General features: G+C 40.7%; 1 protein-coding gene across 2 annotated transcripts in view; it reads right to left on the reverse strand.

Annotated features, from left to right (window-relative positions):
• Nucleotides 1-19,098, reverse strand: part of PTPN1 (protein tyrosine phosphatase non-receptor type 1) — a 43,556-nt gene extending 24,458 nt beyond the window's left edge. Inside the window, exon 1 of one of the 2 annotated variants that reach the window (XM_030502891.1) lies at nt 18,900-19,098. In XM_030502891.1, coding sequence (XP_030358751.1) covers nt 18,900-19,067 — 168 coding nt within the window. In that variant the 5' untranslated portion in view covers nt 19,068-19,098. Of the gene's footprint in view, nt 1-7,275; nt 7,440-18,899 lie in introns of those variants that run through there. The other variant, XM_030502894.1, reaches the window with a different exon arrangement.
• Nucleotides 19,099-19,775: the final 677 nt, after the last annotated feature.

Raw genomic sequence — 19,775 nt, forward strand, 5'->3', positions numbered from 1 at the left:
GTAATATCACACTCGCCAAGTCTGAAAGCAAGCAGGCCTGCATACGTGAGGAGCTGAAGTTTGAGTCTTCCTATTAAGCCTCTATTTTTTTTTAAAAGAGAGACTTGATTTTCAAACATATAGTTCATATTCACTGAACTACAAATGAAACTTGTCTGTGGTATTTGTGTCCTTTCACCTTTTCCTGGAAAGTATGTTGACTAAAAGCCAAACAAACAGCACTTCAGCTGCTTTATAGACAAACACCACAGTCATTTTGTTCAGGACAAATATTTTTAAGAAACAAAGTAAGATTACAGATGTTAGATTTTTTTTCTTTTTTTTAAAGAAAGGCCAACGTTTGTCTTAGCAGCAGTTTAAACTTACACAACTACAGAACTACCACAGCACTATTTCTAAGTCTTTCATAGATAACATAAGTTACCCACCTCTAGATTACTAACTGGTACCTTAAAAGTATTGGTCACATTAACAAGAGACTAGTCAAGTCCAGTATTCTCTATCTGCAGTGATACATGTTCATCAATAACATGCAGAACTTCTTAAAATAATAGAACTGTCCAAGAAAAAAAGGGCAGGCAACAATTCCCAAGGGATCTTAATTTTGTCAAGGTCGTTTTCAATTTAAGATACTCTATGTGAGATAGAGATCTAATTATCTAGCACACACCACAACTAAAAGCTACCAGAGAAAAACAAAGCCAGCATTAGAACAACATTTTAGCAAGCTACTCGAAGTTTTAAAGCTGCACTTCCACCACAAGGTATGTTCCACAACATGGCCCATACAAGAAGCCCACACAGTCACTTTCCTGATGTGTTTATGAAATGATCCATGAAAGCATAACACAAATCAGAGCTTCCAAAGAAAGGGTGATTCCCCAGACATTCCAATTGGTATGATACATGCATTGCGTTTCCTCCCTCAGGGAAAGCCAGTTGTGCCCTGAAGCCAGAGCACAGAAGTTTATAGCACAGAGTATGAGCCCACTACCGAAGCGGAGCCCTGTCCTGGGAAAGGACCTTAAGGAAAATGACAAGGTGTTTATAAAGCAGTCCTAAAACACCGACACAAATAAGGTGGGAACACAACCTCACAACTAATGAGCTTCTCCTTTTGTCCCTAACTGAAACTAATTAGGTAGCATTCATGTCAGGGATTTTAGTTAGGAGGAAGGCCTTGAAGTGGCCCTAAGGGACAGGTAAAATATCTATGAAATGCACAAGACCGTAGCAACAATTGTCATGTGGGTAAACTGTCACCCACTACAAAGCCATCAACTCTCCTAAATACATCATTTTGCCTCAAGAGATACTTGATGTATCTCTACAAGTAGAGATAAAAAATATATTTGCCAAGTTTTGGGGTATTTTATAGATCTAATCCTCAAGGCAATCCTAACAAGTCAGAGAAAGAAAAGTTGTTTTCTTCAACAGTCTTCTAGAGGTAAAGGTTGGTTGTTTTATTTTTTTTCCACCCATACATTTCAGAGAGTTTAATTTTATATCGACACATTTGGCACCAAGAGAATTCCCTGGAAGGTATGTGATTCCCTGAGTAAGTCCACAAAGATTTTTAACCCTGGATTTAGCAATTAGGAACATGTGTTTTACAGGTTTCAGCTTGTTCTGCAGCACTACTTTCTTTTGGAGATGGATGATGAGGTTCAAATAGAAAAACCACATATCTCTCTCTTGAATGGTGCCATATCTACTTAAAGTGGTAGTCATCCAGTTAATAGTAATAAGACCAAAGACAGTTTACAAATAGTACTTGAAAACAGGAAATAAGATGACCTCAGAAATTTGGTGGGTGCTCAAAACAAATATTAAAAGCTGGGTGGAATGAGAGATGGCTACACAGAGACAATTTCATCAAAAGAAAAAAAACACCTATGTCAGAGAAGTCTTATAGCACTAGACGTACCTGAAAACAGAAAAACTGAGTTTTTAAAGAGCTCCAGAGTTCTCATGTTTACATATCAAGCTCTTTACAAATTCAACAACTTGAGCTGGCACCTTACAATACCTCCTAGAAACCACAGCCAATGCAGTGAGTAATAGGGAAAGCAGGAGACTTTGTATGCTCCGAGATCTATCATCAATTCATTTTGGTTATGTTGCTAATACAACATTAGAATTTGCATGCAAAGGGAAAAGATAGGCTGCATGTAAGAATGCGCACAGACATAATCCTTTGTAGGTTCATTAGAGACTTAAAGCTACAAAAATATCCTTCCAGGATTTACAAAGGAAAATATCAGATATTTTTTCACATCACTGCTATTGTCCTTTGGATGCCCTAATGTCAAGTTTGCTGTTGTTGCTGGCATTACATTCCAAAATAAACATTTATGTCAACATGGACTGCTAAAACATTTGAGGGTTTCAATGGGAAAGAAGACAGGCCTTTATGCTAGACTTGTGACTCTGATCTAACCTATCTCTTCCTAATAGCCAGTTGTGTCCTGCCTCAAGAGTAGTGAGAATCACAGAATGGTTTGGGTTCAAAAGGACCTTAAAGCTCATCTAGTTACAACCCCTTGCCATGGGCAGGGACAGCTTCCACTAAACCAGGTTGCTCCAAGCCCCTGTGTCCAACCTGACCTTGAACACTGCCAGGGATGGGGCAGCCACAGCTTCTCTGGGCACCCTGTGCCAGCGCCTCAGCACCCTCACAGGGAAGAACTTCTGCCTAAGAGCTCATCTCAATCTCCCCTCTGGCAGGTTAAAGCCATTCCCCCCTTTTCCTGTCACTATATGCCCTTCTAAAAAGCCCATCTCCAGCTTTCTTGTAGGCCCCTTTAGGCACTGGAAGCTGCTCTAAGGACTCCCCAAAGCCTTCTCTTCTCCACTCTAGACACTCCCAACTCTCAGCCTGTCTTCATAGAAGTGCTGCAGCCCCCCATTCACCAGTTAAGGAAGTCACCCATTGAAGACAGTCAGAAAACACCTCTTGGTTGCTATAATGGATGCAACTTGTGTTCTCCAAGCAGATTAGTTTTCATCTGCAACACCCGAACTCATTAGCTTTCTAACTTAGGAGTCAGTGTTTCTCACTACCATTTTAGGAATCCAACCACTTCGCTGTAATGCTCTTGGGTTGACAGCTGTGTTGGAACAACTATATATTTCTCCTTTCAGAAGGGAGGCTATTTCTCTGAGCAATTTTTTTAGGCTCTTGTAGGAATGCTTTTGTCTTCCCTGGTCCCTAGAGGCAAGGGAACAAAGTTTTAGATTAGCTCCCCTACCCCATCATTAGCACTATAGAAAACCAGAACTGTCAATGGAAGCAGACATCATTCAGAGACATGGAAGCCAGGCCTGGAATCATGCATTTCCTTTATGTTTTTGGTGAGAAAGTCTTCCCAAATACAAAAGCACTTCTAGATTATTTGTCAATGGCCTATTTTCCATGACGACACAAACCCAGAAACAAAAGGATTGCTCCTTAGGAATCAGAACTTCTGGAGTTTGCCTAGCTTTTATTTTCTTGATTTGAGTTGGTCTGAAAGTCTCTTCCCATCATGAAAGGCAGAAGTGAGAAGAGGATTTTATGAAAACAGGATTAATTTGCAAGCATCATTTTCTACACCCAACTGACTAAAACTAAACTCAGATCTTAGCTACTGTAATTTAGAGGCTAGAGTAAGCAAGCTATTGGTGTTAAGAGAAGCAAATAGGAATTAAAATAATTTTTATCTCAAGTTAAACTAGTTCTATATGCTTTTAGAAAGTACAGTCTGTTAAAGCAGATTTAAACACCAGCTTGCCATATGTTCTGTTAAAATTAGACTGATTTTTTTTTTAAAAAGCAACAAATTTATGCATGAAATATGTCTGTTCAGTACACACAGGTTTTGAGGAACGCTTCTGCTCTTCCAGCAATCTCTGCAGAAAGTAGCAACTAAAGCTTATTAGAGAAAAGAAACTAGTTCAGAATTTTGAAGTTAATTTTGACAGTCTCTTAGAACTGTTAATACTTTGCACAAAGTGAGCTTTGCCAGCGCTGTTTTCCAAATGGTTATCAGTGCAGTTATTTCATAGCCTGCAGAAGTAGAGTTAACTGCAATGAGGTTTAGATTTCAGGATAGAATTTGTAGTAATTTTTACAGGGTCTGTACCGTGATCATATCTCAAAGATCAACAGAAAAGCATTCTGAATGCAAACAACAGCATGCAAGAAATTCTTGTATAATGGAGAAAGGAAACTTTCTTAGAGGGTAAGAAAAGGGGGAATAGACATACTAGACTACATGTAAACAGCTTAGAGAAAACAACAATTACTTCATTGCAGGGCTTATCCTCTGAGGAAGCTTTCAGTGTGAATTCATACAAGTCATAGACATGATTTTAGTATCTGTTTAGTGTAACAAAGCCCAGATGCCACCTGAAGTGTTCTGTTCTGCCTGTGTATCACACTGACTGTTCAATTTCAAAAGTAACGGACTGGTTGCACTAACAATGTTTATTGTACCTAGTTTGTCATATGACAAACACACATTAATATAATTTTAAAAAGTAATAACATGGGTACCATTGAGAACTAGAGACATTATAAGCTGGTTAAAAATAGTAATTTAAATTCCTAGCTTAGTCAGCTTGGCAGAAACAGCTGTGTTCACTGCAACCTCTAATTAGTTTGCATATTATAAGAGTTCCAAAGGTTATTTCCCTCTCAGACACCTACTAAATTAGCCTCCACAGCACAATACTGTTACCAGATCAAATGCAACAGCAACAGATTATTCAGACTTTAGAGACTTACCACTATTTTTTCTGTAATGTTTCATTTATAAAGGCATATATTGTTATTTGATAATGTAAAGGCTATGTCCTCTCTATGTGGAGCATTCAGAAGAGCCTGTCTTGAAAGCAGAAAATGTCCAGTTCATAGCTGCTTGCTTATGAACATGTACTTCTTGCTTAAAGATCTCTGAACTTCACTTCCAGTAATCAATGCACAAAAGTGTTCATGTAGCTCATGAATCTGTTCAGCAGCAAAAGAATGAAACAGGTAGACTTGAATAAACGTCTCAAACACAGCACGCCAGAAACGCCATGAGGTTTTTTGGTGAGCCTCTGTGTTTTAGAAGTAGTGACCTGGAGGTTGAAGCCATTTTTGTTCAGATGATGGAAGAAATGCATTAGAAATCAAAGGTATTTTTTTAACCAAACTACATTTAATACTATATTTTGGCCACACAGCCCAAGTTTCTGATACACCATCTTCTGAATATATTACATAGGTGAGACTTTCAAGACACTGACTGTGCCACCAACAGTCTAACTCTCACTGAACTTACACGGCAGAAGCAGTGGCAAAGCCAATGTTGAACACGCTTGAATTGTGAGCTAACAGTCAGAGTTAAAAATCAAAACATAAGTGGCTCTATATGTACCAGATTCTTACTCTGCAGATACAGCTGTAGCGGTGACGGAGAATGACAGAAGAGGAGCAACGTGCATTATCAAAGTGTGTTTGAAACCAGCATTCACAAAATAAGTCGTATTTAAAGCATCATGGTTTTGCTTGATGTGTATTATGTCTGGTATATCATTAGTATTTTTATAAACAGGAGAGATGAGAGAATAATTTCTTGAAGTATATTTCTATTGGTGAAAGCATATTTTGAATCTACTTTCTAGAGACAACTACAAATAACTACTGTAACATGAAAATCTGTGTGAAACCTTTAAAAAAGCAAGCAAAGCAATGCCAGTAAACATTTCATATGAAAAAGAAAGGAGTCAGTTCTAACACAAGTAAATTTGAAACACTGAGCAACTGCAGTCAGACTTTAAAGGAGGGTTTTTTCCTCTCATGGGTAATGGGTGTCACTCTGCACTAATGACTTGATTCACTTTGGGTATCCCAATATTCTAACAGAACAATAAAACTTTTAATATATTTGCAAATGTTAAGGGAATGAAGTCACATCATGACTACAATATGGCACATATTCAGACCGTGTCAGGATGGGACAGGCAACAGCCATGTTTCCCACTTTCTATTAATTCCATCAAAATTCTCTAAGTTGTGAGCTTGTAAGTAGAGGAAGTACTAAAACACTGAAGAAAGGAAGTGGCAGGAATTGTTAAATAGGAAGTTGTGAACTCTGCATTACCTACTAAAAAAAAATAAATATCTACATCTTATTTAGTGGTAAACTTCATTTCCTTGAAGATGTTTGCACCATACGTTGTTTTAGTGCCTTTCTCGAGATGCCATTTTTAAGTTAAAAATGAGGGGGATTACTAGATTTATTTAGTATGAAGAAACCCTGTTCATTCAAAATGATGAACCATATGTTACAACAGGTATGAGCTCCATAATGTAACGGGGTTTTCCTCCTGCATTCTGTTTTTTCCCTACAAACTGGAGTATAATACAAATCCCAGCAAGTTCTCATCTATGGCATAAGAATGCTTCACTCTGTTGGCCATTAGTAAGAAGACAGGCGATGAAACTACAGACTCGTTCTGCCAAAGCATACTCATTACACTATTACCAAACCTTTTTACCATTTTTAACATAATGAGATTCAAGTTTAAAGAGCATGTACAATTAACAGGATTGCACAAACCATGTTCATGCCTCTGCGTGCAGAGAAAGACCAAACTCGAGCTTTGCTCCTACAACAGGACCAGGAAATAGTGCTGCTTTTAGCAGTTCAGTTTTTCAGCATACTGCCATTCTGGTTTTGGGAACTTTGAGTAGCTCTAACTGCTTAGCTACCATTCCCAGAAAGAAGTTGCAATTATCCTTTCTTACACTGATTTCAAGAAAGACTTCTGGACTGAAATCTGAAGAAACTGGATTACAAATTCGCATGAACAGCTTGTTTCAATTGGGATCTGTTTAACATGGCTGCTGCTGTTATAATCACAGATGCCCACTTCACTGTACTTATAATATTCAAATTTGGAAAGGAAAATTTTAGTGATGAGTAAAAGCATACTGAATTCATTGAATGGTGCAACCTACAGGTTGCCAAGCTACTGCAATGCACACAAAAACCTGCTGAGAACAAACAGTACTGCTGAAAACAGATGTTAGATAAAGCAGAATTTGGATACTCCTGTTTTCTCACATGACTAATATGTGTTTAGGAAACCAATCCAAGCTAAGCTAGTTGAATAATAAAGCTTAGAGCTTTCTACACCTACGATGATCAGCTCACAATCTACGGACCAAGTAGAGTTTTGGGGACAAGTTAACCACTGATGCCATTTCCCCTGTCCCCACAAACACAAGCCTACACACTTGTTTACCCGATTGTATGACTGTCAGGTCATGTACGGGCTGAACAGGCCACGTTACAAACACACACGCATGTTGGCTGATGACGGGGACAGGACACACTGTCCAACCTTCCCATGGCTCCAGGACGGAATGGCTGGGCACCTCTACTCTACACCTAGGTTTAACAGAAGAAGTTGCACTCCAAGCTGAATGTTTACACAACTGCTTCCAGAGTAGTAAACTGTTCCAAGAAAAAAAAAACAAAACAAAAAGAGAAAAGTCAATATTTTTTTGGGAAGAGAAACTTAACCCTTAAATGCTGACAGCAGAGATGCAACATTCACTGAACTGACATTCAGAGAGGTTAAGCTGCTTAGATCTGAGAGAGGTTTCTGAGCACTTTGCTTTGCTGCCCTTTACACACAAATAATAATGCATATTAAATCTTGCAGTGGATATCGATCCTGCATTTTACTTATCATAAACATAGTTTCTAGTGTGTGTTAGCATTTCGTTCTCACCCAGGAAAGGTGAATAAGAGTACGTCTTCAGAAAAGACAATATGTAAGAAAATCTGCCTATGGCCAACAAGCCTGAGAACTTCCTGTGGAAAGATACAACTCCTCCCTTAACCCCAAAGCAGCCATATATGAAATGCTAAAACTTCTTCTGTATTTTATTATTTCTCCAAGTTACAAAGGAATATTTTAAGACACTGACAGAACCAATCCTGTGTTACTAGAGACTGTTTTAACTGTCACTGCAGTGCGAGAGCTTTCAGCTCCAGCTGTGCAGGCCATCTTCTCCCCATCTGAAAGCAACTCAAGAGTTTAAAAAACAAATGTCAGTGTTGAACAGTCACATCACATAATCAAGATAAGCTTTCAGACATCCTAACACAGGAGAGATTAGCACCCTGTACTCCAGTACATGAAAAAGACTGCAGAACTCGACCAGCTAGGCCTTCAAAGGACTATTTAATCCTCCCCATGCTAATGAAATAGATTTGTGAGTGAAAGTAAGTTGCATGGACCAGATGAGATAAACAGTTTTGCCACTTCATGCATCTACTAGTACTGCTAGTTTAAAATAATTCATTCTGAGAACACCAACTGATTTACCAAAACCAAGCAACTCTCGTAACTTCTACCTCTATAAGGACAGCATCCTCTCTGGAAATGCATGACTCCTAGTGCTTCCTACACTCCTCTTTCCCAGCCCAGACACAGTGCTGTACCTAACACCCCACAGCCCCACTAGACTCTTGCTCATCATGTTCCACTTCCTGTCAGCCAGAACTGGTTATCAGTTTCGACTAAACATGCTTTATAATTTGGCGGCTATCTCAAACCCTCATTTGCAGCCAGACACAGCTGAAAGTAGGGGAGGAGGGAAGTATAAAATACAGTAACTTCCAAATATCTTTAAAAAAACCCCTTCACCCCTATCACATCCCCTTCCGTTCTCCTGCCCCGCAAAACACCATGACACTGAAAGCTTCTCAGCACTGAGCTACAAATAAAGGTTATCAACATTAGAATCACACACAAGTGCCTCCTCTTACATGAACAGTGCTGAGAGCAAAGCATTTTTACTAGAAGACTGGATTATTTTTCTCTAAGTACTCTAAGGCAGAATTTTGCCTGTAGAGATAGTTTTATATGGAGAACAGACTGTTAGCAGAGACACGAGACACAAGAAAATCCTAAAGCTGTAGATATTATTACATGAAAAGAAGAAATGTCTGAGTGCTTGTTCCTGACTAGGTAGCTATAGCAACTTATTTAGCTACTCTTAAAGGATAATAAGCACATAACAGAAAACCTCACTCCATGTGGTGGAGAACTTTGTAGACACACATCAAATAGGGAATTTCCTGCTGTCAGTCAGTCAGTCACAGAAAAGTGGGCTGTACACTGGGTTGCATAAGGCAATCAAGTACAGCCGAGCATAGTGGACTTGGCTCCTAGCAAAGGTTCTGAATGGTAAGCTTTATGCAAATTATAAACAAGAAATCAATGACATAGAAGACATAAATCAGCTGTTCCCATGAAGTCTTTCTGCTCTGCCTGCTTCTTGACAAGCTTTAAAAAGACTTCCAAGATTAGACCTCTCCACTAATGTTGGCTAAGAAATCCAGTAACTTAGCAGCTGTAAAGATTTAACATATTTTCAACCTCCAGTTCCAATCTTTCACTGTTACCGAAAACGAGTCTGACAGACCCAGAACAAACAAGCTCCAAACCTGGAAGTACACCCCAAAACCAGCCCTGTTCCTGAGCCTGCCCCCTGTGTGTGCAGCTGACTGCCTCAGGGCTTTGGATCTCAAGCTGCTCAGATCCTCTCCTTCTCCACACCAAAACCATCCATGCTCTCCACCTGCTTCTGCCTCCACCACCAGACTGCCACATGCTTTCTCAAGGTTTAGCTGTCTGTTAATAGGTTATCAAAGCTACTCGGTTATCAGAGTGATAACTGTAGAAGAACTGAAAGTAATTGCTATCTAAAGGGAAATTATTAATGTATCATCTATGTTATATTGCTCACTGGCAAATCAACCAACCAACCCAACCCAATATTGCATTTTTTCAGTACACTACCAATACAAGCACAGCTAATGTTGTAGTATGCAAGGATAGAAAGAATGGGTTTGTTGGTTCACAACACACGTTGTCCTTCATGTATTTACTACCGTAGTTTTGAAACAGTACAAGGGCAGATCTGCTCTGGTCATGAAACACTTCAGGCCAATTCTGAGAAGATACCAATACTGGGAATGAAAACCTTGTACAAGTTGAAACAAGACTCTTGTTGATGTCATACTACACATTGCAGGGCACTGCACAGTTCCAGGTAGTAACTGCCATTGTCAGAAGCTTAAGAAACAAGTAACAATGTTACTTTCCAATGTAATTAAACTGTAAAGGGAGTAAACAAAAACATCCACTTCCAATTGTCCACTTCCCCATTCTTTTCTGGTTAAAACTTTCCAGATTTTTCTTCCATTTCTGGAAATATTCAGAAAATTTCTATAATGTGTGTATATGTATTTTGGCTCTTTAATAAGCCATGTCGTATTTTTCCATTTCTTGCTCCAATGACCCACCCTCTCCTTCTTTCCAAAAGAAGTTCCTCTTACTAAAACCTCCTGCTTGTGTCAAGAGTTCTGCTTTTTCCAGTAGCCCCCATCTTTAGTCACTTATGCCTGCGCAACACAGAGCAAGGATGTACAGTTCTAGACAAAGATCCAGAGGTTTGGTTCAAGCAGCTACAATGACTGTACAGAGACAGTGGAAAAAACAGGCCCTACATAGTATAATGGAATCAAGAGCTTCTAAACTAGTATGGGTTATTTTTCCTGTCAGAGAAAGGAAGTATACTCTTCCTTAGTTGAAGATGCATTTTTAAAATAGACTTCACATTTTGCTTCCTGTGATCACATTAAAAGGTCACACTGTTTACGCTACTGTAACCTGTTACTGTGGGATTAGAAATTATATAAACAAGCAATTCTCATTCAAATGTGCACAAGGGAAGAAGGTTATGAGAACATTCCTCTTTATGTGTAGAGCACTTGTTCCAAGTAAATATAAAGAATCTGAGAAACACAGTGTCTTTTGTAGAAGGGCTCACAGCATCAAGTACTAGATGAATCATGCACTTCACAGAAGCATAAAATTCTGGGAACTTGAGATACAAGAATAAGCACCTGAGATCACAAATAGAACAGCCACTTTAAGTTCAAAATACTACTATTTTGTAGCATTTTTAACAAGCGATTATTTTAGTACAAAACAAGTACAGCGAGCTTCCGGCCCGGGACAGTTTCGTCTGCCTGCGGCAAGATCTGTATAGCTCCACACTCGCCACTGGAACAGCATGGAAGCTTTTCTGTAATTGCACATACTGGCAGAATGCAAAACTTGCTTTGTTGTTGCTTTATCTTGTGTTTCTACTGATGTAGAAACTGTTTTAACCTTCTTCTAAGTACAGGAGAAAGACTGCGCCACACGATTAAAATCTGATTCAACCATCTCTAACAGTTGGCGAGACAAGTAAATCTTCCTTGTCTTGATCTCTTCACCCTCAGTGTTGAAGGTGTCTTTTCATCTCTTAAACCACATGTTCCCAAAGCATCCACAACAACCACGAGCTGAAACAACTATGGAACTATTTAATGCCCTGGATCCTAACACAGAACGAAACAAGACATCCTATATACAAAGCAGAAATCTAGTTTCAGTCCCTAACAAAGGAACTTAATGTAGGTATCAGTATGCTACTTAGGAAAATCCAATACGAGATTAATGCTGGATTCAGCAGAAAGGTTTTTTTCTCTCTACTTTCTTTCATGGAAGATATGCCCACCTAGGAAGCAGGACTGACCAAATATTTTTTCATTCCAGAGGTTAATAAATCAGGAATTAAATAAAGTATACGTTCAGTGACAGTAAAAAATTCTGTGAAAAAAAAAATCAGTGCAAAAACATTCTCTTAAAAGTCTAGCGTAATTTATCATGCCAACAGGGACAGGTAGCAGACGACAAGAAAGTACATCTTAAAAACAAAAGCCACCAGGAAAAACAAAGAAAAAAAAAACCCCATAAAACCACACGATCTGGAAGGAATCACATCTTGAGCTGGTACTGATGATAGATATTTGGAGTTGAAAAACCTAAAACCTCTAGCTACATGGGTTGAAAACACAGATCTCTCAACTAAGCTGGCTGTATTTACGCTGCTTCCACAAGTAGTTGCCCTTTACCAACTTGCTACTCCACTACTTATGAATGCAAAGCCAGTAACTTACATATATAATGTGTTTATCAGTCCATATTCTAGGCTAAAGTATTGTGCAAGGTGAAAGCATATGGAAAAAGAACTTACAGAATTAGAAATAAGAAAAAAAAAAAAAAGAAATATTTCCAAAGGCTTCCTATTATGCTAGTTCATTTTCCTTCCCAACAAGGACATCAGATTTTTCACTGCTGTTCTATGAACCTTTTTTCTTAACTGCAGAAAGCACAAACCCAATTTGAAAGTAGATCAGCTATCACTATTAGCAGAATCATATGAATTTCCAAGAATCACTTTTATCACTTTTTCTTAGTATAATGACAGGCAAGCTGTTGAATCTTAGCTGCATTCCGTGTGGGCGAGAGAAAAAGCACATCTAAATTCACAGGGTTTGGTAGAAAATGAATTGGTGTTTGCACCACAGGATCTACAAAGTGAACACACAAAGGCATTCTGAGGCTGTATCACAGTGCCTCTCCCAGCCAAACCAGCAAGGGCATGTCTACTGGCACCAGAAAGATAAACAAAAAGATGTTTCTTGTGCAAATCAACATGAAACAAGTTGACCAATGACTAAAAAAAATAATAAATCTCAATGGTAAGTGCTGTAAACATCAAAGCTTCCAGATCAGATCGAGATTGTTTTATTAATTATGAACATTGCCCAGAATCTGTTTGTACATTTTCCTAACTTGGTTCTTGAAGGATAAACTGCACACATTGTTTGCTAGGCCTGCTCTCCTGACAGCGATGCTGTGCACACTTTACAGAGGTGCAGATACAAACATTTCAGTCTCATTGTTCTAGTCTAATATCTTAAAAGTAACAAAGTTCTCAATTCATGCCATTCTGTAAAATGCAGGAACACTGACACACTTGAGAGCAGCACTGATGATGATACAAAATCTTTGGCAATTCTCTAACGTTTGTCTTGTATCTCAGTTTATATGAACCTGTTTCCAAATCAGTTACAGAAATAAGCAGATTTAAGTAAACTTTAATATGAAATCCTACACTCAAGAACATTCTAACACTCCAGCTACAGGGTTGGGGTTTTTGGTTGTTCATTTGGTAGGTTTATGGTACAATATTCAAGTACTACTCAATTTGTTGTTAATAAGTCTCCTACTCAACTCACAGTTTGAAAAACTTCAGCTCCATGCAGAGAACTTATCCCTTCCACTTCTGGGCAACAGGCCTCTGTTTTAAGAGGTGAGCAAAACTGCAAGAAAGACTATGGCCACAGGAGACAATCCTCCTCTGGTGTTGAACTGCCTCAAGCATTACAAGAGCTGACCTTCTTGTCACACAGTGCTAACCTAATTTGCAGGTACTTACAAAAAAAACCCAAACACAGAAACCCCAAAACCTACCAGCAGACTACTTAATATGAGTAACAGGTACTAATACTTTATGCAAGTTTTTGGTTCCTTCCCTTCTTGTGTTACGAAAGGCATAAAAGTACTTTTACATTTAAAAAGAAAGCTCTCTAACACTTTACTGAATCTCATTTTGCAAATGGGGACACTAAAGAAAAATAATATTTACCTACTAGAAAAGAAACTCAGTGGCATTATCTGGTGGCTGAAACAACCCACCCAATTCTCACATTCACTGCAGTACAAGTGATGCACGACTTGAAGCTTTTACCCCTTTTTATAGATTGGGTTTTAGTTTTTTGTTTGCAAACTCTTCCCTCCTCCATCTTCTTTTAATTAAAAGATGTCCACTTTGAATCACACATAAATTCTGAATTTTAAAGAATCAGTATCCTCAGATATTTAATGAGGCTAAATTCACAATCCAAACAGATCGTTATGGCACGCTAATGACACTGACCTAAAACCTGAGAACTGACATGTTTACAAGAAAGTAGCAGTGATATGTCAGTGTAAACCATAGCTTTGAAAGTCTCAGCTAAAGAGAACCCTTGGAGAAAGCCCATTTGCAAAGCAAGTATTACAAGAAAAGATTTAATTTTAATGTTTAGTTAACTGTTAATTCAAACCTACCCAGAATATATAGAAAGTTATTTTAGTTTCCAAAATACTTGGTCTGCCACTACCACATTTTATTCTCTACTTACAAGGGCTATTTCTATTTGAATTTAACATCATTTGGCTTATGGCCAACACCGCATTCTCCTTAACTGTCAGTTTTCTTCTATATATGCACCCTTACAGCAGACAGAAAGAGGAGTAAGTAAGATGTGGAAGAACACACCAAGGCCATAAAAACCTCCCAAAGGTGATCAGAATAAGGTGGAGTACTGTCTGCACATTGTACAATTTCTATATTTTTAGCAAATTCTATCCCCTTAACAGTAAGCCGTAAGAGGCTCCACTTTTCAATGTTCTACTTACAGCAATGCTATCACAGAAGATTTGGATTCAAGTATTTAGATTTTAAACTGAAAACCAAGCAAAACTAAGCGACTCAGGAGCTCCACATAATGGAACTTGCACAATCTCACATTTGCCATCAGTAGACACAATTGGTCTTGATCTGAAAAAGTTCGTAGCATAATTAACCAATGCAGCAGAGTGCCCTGAAACATTCTGAACAGCACATAACATACCATCGCTTGCAACTGAAAGCAAACTGGCTTTGTCACAGAGAAGATACTGGCTTTGCAAGCCACAGAGACTTAGCTACTCCATCACTGGAGCCTCTCCCACATTTGTATCAAGATTCAGTGGCTGTATAGCACTGGAAAACATGGAATATCTTTAGCTGTACTGAAGTCAAAAAAAGAGACTCCCTGCAACTGTCAGTTCTAAACTAGCTTTCCATAACCAGAGCCAATTAAGCTAAGCCTCGAATGAATCAACATAGCATGAATTAAGAAGTGGCGAGGCATGCATGCAGAGACCTGCATTTTCAAGTAGCAAGAACTGGCAGAATAAAGTACAAAGATGCATTTATAATAAGTCATGCTCATGCCACAATTTATCTGCTGCAAAGAAGTTCAAACTCTTTTAGCACCAGAGCAAAAGAGTAACCCAAATGCTTAGAGACTGCAGGAGCACAAAGCCTGAACTCTCACTGCAGCTTATAAACCGAAAACACAGCAGAACTTCATTTACTTTAAATACACAACACAACCACACTACTATCCAGTCTACAGGGTCAACCATTTCACAGTTTACTTGAAACATTAAAATCTATATACATATTCTACAAATATTTTTCCAGAGACAGTGAATACATTTTAAAAAACACCTTTCCATGCCTTTTCTCTCTTGACAGAGAGACGTCTGAAATATCCATGATAGGTTTTTATCTTCCATAATCCAGGTAAAGCTTATTAACTTTCACAATTTGTAGTATTTTAGCTTAGCTTGGGGGGGGGAATTAACATTCATGTTAATATTATTTTAAAATATCCTCAAAAAATAATAAAGAAACTGAGAAAAGTTGTGTGTGTCTTGCAGGCCTCAAACCAAACTGTAACTGCACTTCAGCTTTCCAGAGCACACACAGGAGCACAGTTAGTTCTGTTTTCAGTACACTCACCTCCAAACTGATTTGAAAATCTAGACTATATGCAGTTCGTTCTTATTTTGTGTTCTACTGACTAAAAAGCAATTGGAAAACAGTGTACATTTTAGTTTTATTTGCTACCTTCTTCTGTAAAACCAAGAGTCAGCTCTGCCTCCATCCATGTTGTACAGGATCCCCAGTTGAACGGTAGATCAGAGAATAATTCAGAGGTATCTTTACTGTTACTGATAAGCACATCAAAGTTATATCATTGGCCAACATACTAAAGTAAACACATCCAGCTTATATAAACACGAGAAGCAACTCTACCTGTGTTTGAGGGTTGTGTTTTTAAGATAATATCTCATTCTATCATCCTGTGTAAGAAGTTAGAAACTAAAATACCTCCTAAAATTCTGAAAAGCTCCTGCACAGAAAATTACTGTGAAAATCTGACCTTGCACTCACTGTGAGCAGATGAAAATTCATCGTTCTTTTGACATTCTTGACAAGTATCTGTATCTTTTCCTCTCCTGCTCTAACAGCAAGCCTGAACTGTGCTTTTCTTAGCTCTGGGCTATTGCTTTTTTGTTGTGACATCTCCAGAGTGAATGCTTTTCATTCCTATTGATACTTCTAATGATATTTATGCAGGGTGCTATTATTCATTTACCCTTAAGCATTTGTTTTCTGTTGCATACCTTTACCTCGATTATCACGCAGCAAAGCTCACATTTAATCTGCTGTCTATTTTCCTTTAGGTTTTTTCTTATGCTAAGATCAGGTCTTATTTTATTAGTTATTTTCTAAGTATGTTTCTGTACAACACAAGCCATGGCCAGAACAAGACCAGTCCTTTTCATCTACTAGGTCTCTGAACAACCTTTATAGGATATCACAGTTCTTGTAGCAATTAAATCTAGATGAAAGGAAAGAACAGCACTGGGTATTTAAAAAACCAAACCCAACAAAACCCAACAAAACACAGAGCACTTCAACAGTGTTCACCCTGTAGCAGGCAACAGTTGCACCACATACGCAGTGCGCAAGACATGATTGTCACAAAATCACCTACACAAGGTCTTCATTTTGAAATGCTTTTGTCTCCGTCCTGTGATTATTTAAGGTTTAAGAAAATAATCCAAATGTTATTCTTGCACAACTGTACTATTATCAAAGCTGAACACAGCTTTTCCTTGTCCAAAAAAAAAGAAGCTTGGACAATTTTAACCCTTCAAAGTGACATGGCACCCAGACAAGTCTCCTTGTAGCCATCCTTCCGATCAGCTTCATCTCCCTGTAGCATTCATAATGCCTCCCCTAGATGCTGTGCAGTTCTGTATCTCTAGATAATAGATTTAGCCAAGAAACAAGAGGAAGTGCCTGTTAGTAAATTGCATTATGCTTCACACGGAATGCTGGTGAACGTGTTTGAATTTTAGCAGTTACAACCATAATACCTAGATACGAGAAGCCTGTGGTACAGTTAACTTGGGAGAAGACCTTTTTCTGCACCAACAAAACACATTATTCTACTTACTTCATTCTTCAGACAAAGACTGGTATTTTTAGGAAAACTGCGTTGTTAATGTCACAGCCCAGACATCAAAAGCACGGATTATAGTGAAGTACATTGTTCTTCCAGATGTACATGATCTACAAAAATGTCATTTTCAACATCTGATATTTAAAGGATGCAGTTGAGACGCTGAGTTACAAGACATCAATGCACATACTGATCAATCTTAAAAAAAAAAAAAGCCCCACCTCTCCCGCTTGTCAACAGTTGGATGCAAATCAAAGAAACACTTTATTTTTTTGAGTTGAGTTTTAGCCCTCAATCAAACCTCGTGCTGTGCCACAGTCTGCGCAGGCTACTGAGTCACATCATTCAGAGACAGCGGGACAAAAATATCACTGAATGCTGATCCTGCATTGAAAATATTCCACGGTCCCTCATTCTCTTTAAATGTTTCACTTCTGTAAATAAATTGTACCCGCAGAAATACGCCACGTCCATGACAGAGATATATTACTCAAAAATCATTTCCTGAGCACTAAGACTGCAACATACCAAATCGTCAAGAACGGTTCAGCAAAAACATAACGTCATATATGCACATGACTTTCAACTGATACAGTTAGCAAGCCCTGAAACTCTGCAGGAAATTAAATACTCTAACAAAAAAATGACCTTCTGAGAAGCATGCTCAAGATTTTATGCTTATTCTCTAATTGCCAAACAACTAGAGGTGTTCATCCTGCAAATTATTACTTTTAAAGCTTGCCTGCTGTCATTCTGAAACTGGAGTTCATTTATTTCACTTTTAGAAAAGTCCACTCCTTCTCTTGAATGTCTATTGCCAGAGAAATCCATAGTGAAAGGGAAGCAAAGCCCAACTTCTATGTTGCAAATATGAACTTAAAACTCATTAGTTTACGCAATATAGCAGCTTAAGCATTCAAATGGATTTTACAGTAATGCTGCCTGGTCTGACTGAACACATCCGCCCACCCATTCATGTGCTTCACCTTCTTTTAAACTTCATTTTGGATGAATATGCAAGAAACTTTTTAAAGAGAAAAGCCTTCATTTCTCTTGCTTGTGTGTGCATGAAGCTGGATCCAGTCGACAAATATTCTTACAGGCATTCACGTTTGGCACACGGGTTTTTCAAAATGTCACCAAAAAGATCTAAACGCAGTAAATAATAAAAACCAGTACCAGGTAACTGCACAAAGAACACTAACAAGCTGGTTTCAGGCTATTATTAAAGTGACTGAAAAGCTACGTGCACGCAATGCTGCCCATCACTGCTAAGGAAAAGAAAGACGACAAACAGGATACTACGATTTATTCCCTTAACGTTAGGAAAGGAGCAGTTTTAAACGGTTACTGAGAATTCCCGTCTGTGCTCAGCTCCAAACGGAACCTGGAGCGAGAACAAGAGCGCGGCTGAGGGGTCCCGCAGAGGCCACCCCGGCTGGCCCCGCAAGGGGTGCTGCCCCGCTCCCGCCCCTACCCCGGGGCAGCCCCGCCGCGGCACGGGAGGTCCCCGCCCGCCGCCAAGCGGAGCGCGCTGCCCGCGGGGTACCCGTGCCCCCGCAGCGCCGCCGGGGGGGAGCCGCCCGGCGCTCCCGCCCACGGGGAAGGAGGTGAGAAGGGGCTCCGCGGCGCGGGGGCACCGAGCGGAGCCCCCCGCTTCCCCCTCAGGAAGGGAAGCGGGGAAAGGAAAGCTCCGAGCGGGGAAGCGGAGGGCCCTCGGCACACACGCCGCGGAGGTGGGGGGGGGCAGGACCAGGCGGCAGCAGAAGGAGGGTGAGGGAAGGAGCGCTCCCCCCTCAGCGCCGGGGCCGGGCGGCTGCCCCTCACCTGGTAGATGGCGGCCCAGCTGGCGGCCTGGTCGAGCCGGTGGAACTCCTTCTCGATCTCCATGGTGGGGGCGCCGCGCCAACCCTGTCCCCGCCGCGCCGCTCCCGCCCGCTGCTCCGGCAGCTCCGGCTCCAGCTGCTCCCGAGGCCGCGGCTGCCCGCTCTGCATGTCACCCCTCCCTTCTCCCCGCCGGAACTACGCACCCGCCCCGGCGACGCGACGTCCGGGGCGGCCCGACAGCCGCGGGGCCTGAGTGCGGGGCGGCGGGAGCGGGGGCGCCAGCGGTTTGGAACGGGCGCTGCAGGCGCTCTGTGGGGTTTCTCCGCCTTGAACGGGCGCTGACGCCTCCTGAAGAGGGGTCCGGCCCGGAGCTGCTCGGCGGGAAACGGGGCGGGCGCGGCCGTCGCCTCCTCCCCTCAGCACCCCCGCCCCGCCGACCCGCCCGGGGCCGCACTGACAGGTAGGGCGGCCCCGGCAGGGCTGAGGGGCCGCAGGTTGGAGGTGGCAGCGGGGAGCCCCGGCTTGTGCTCGGCAACGGGGTCTGGCAGGGGAAGCAGCAGACGGAGCCCGCTGGTTGTAGGTCCTGCAGCCCCAGGCTGGTGCTCAGGTTCCTGAGCCGTGAGGAAGGGCTCGGCTCATGTTTTAAAGCGCTTTGTCTGTAGCAGGAGGGTCAGAAACTTGTAAAACTTCTCATGCGGCCATTTGGTTGCAGAGGAAGGGCTGTGAGAAGGGTGGGCTGGCAGCGGGTGCCTGACCCGTGCAGAGTGCTTGGGTGTGTGGCATGAGTCCACTTCATGGATGGGGAAGGCATTCTCTCTCCCTATAGTCAGAAGAAGGAGAGTTCATTTTTCACTCTTACACAGCCCGCAGAATGAA

The sequence above is a fragment of the Strigops habroptila genome, chromosome 13 (assembly GCF_004027225.2).
Source record: "Strigops habroptila isolate Jane chromosome 13, bStrHab1.2.pri, whole genome shotgun sequence".
NCBI classification, from domain to species: domain Eukaryota; kingdom Metazoa; phylum Chordata; class Aves; order Psittaciformes; family Psittacidae; genus Strigops; species Strigops habroptila.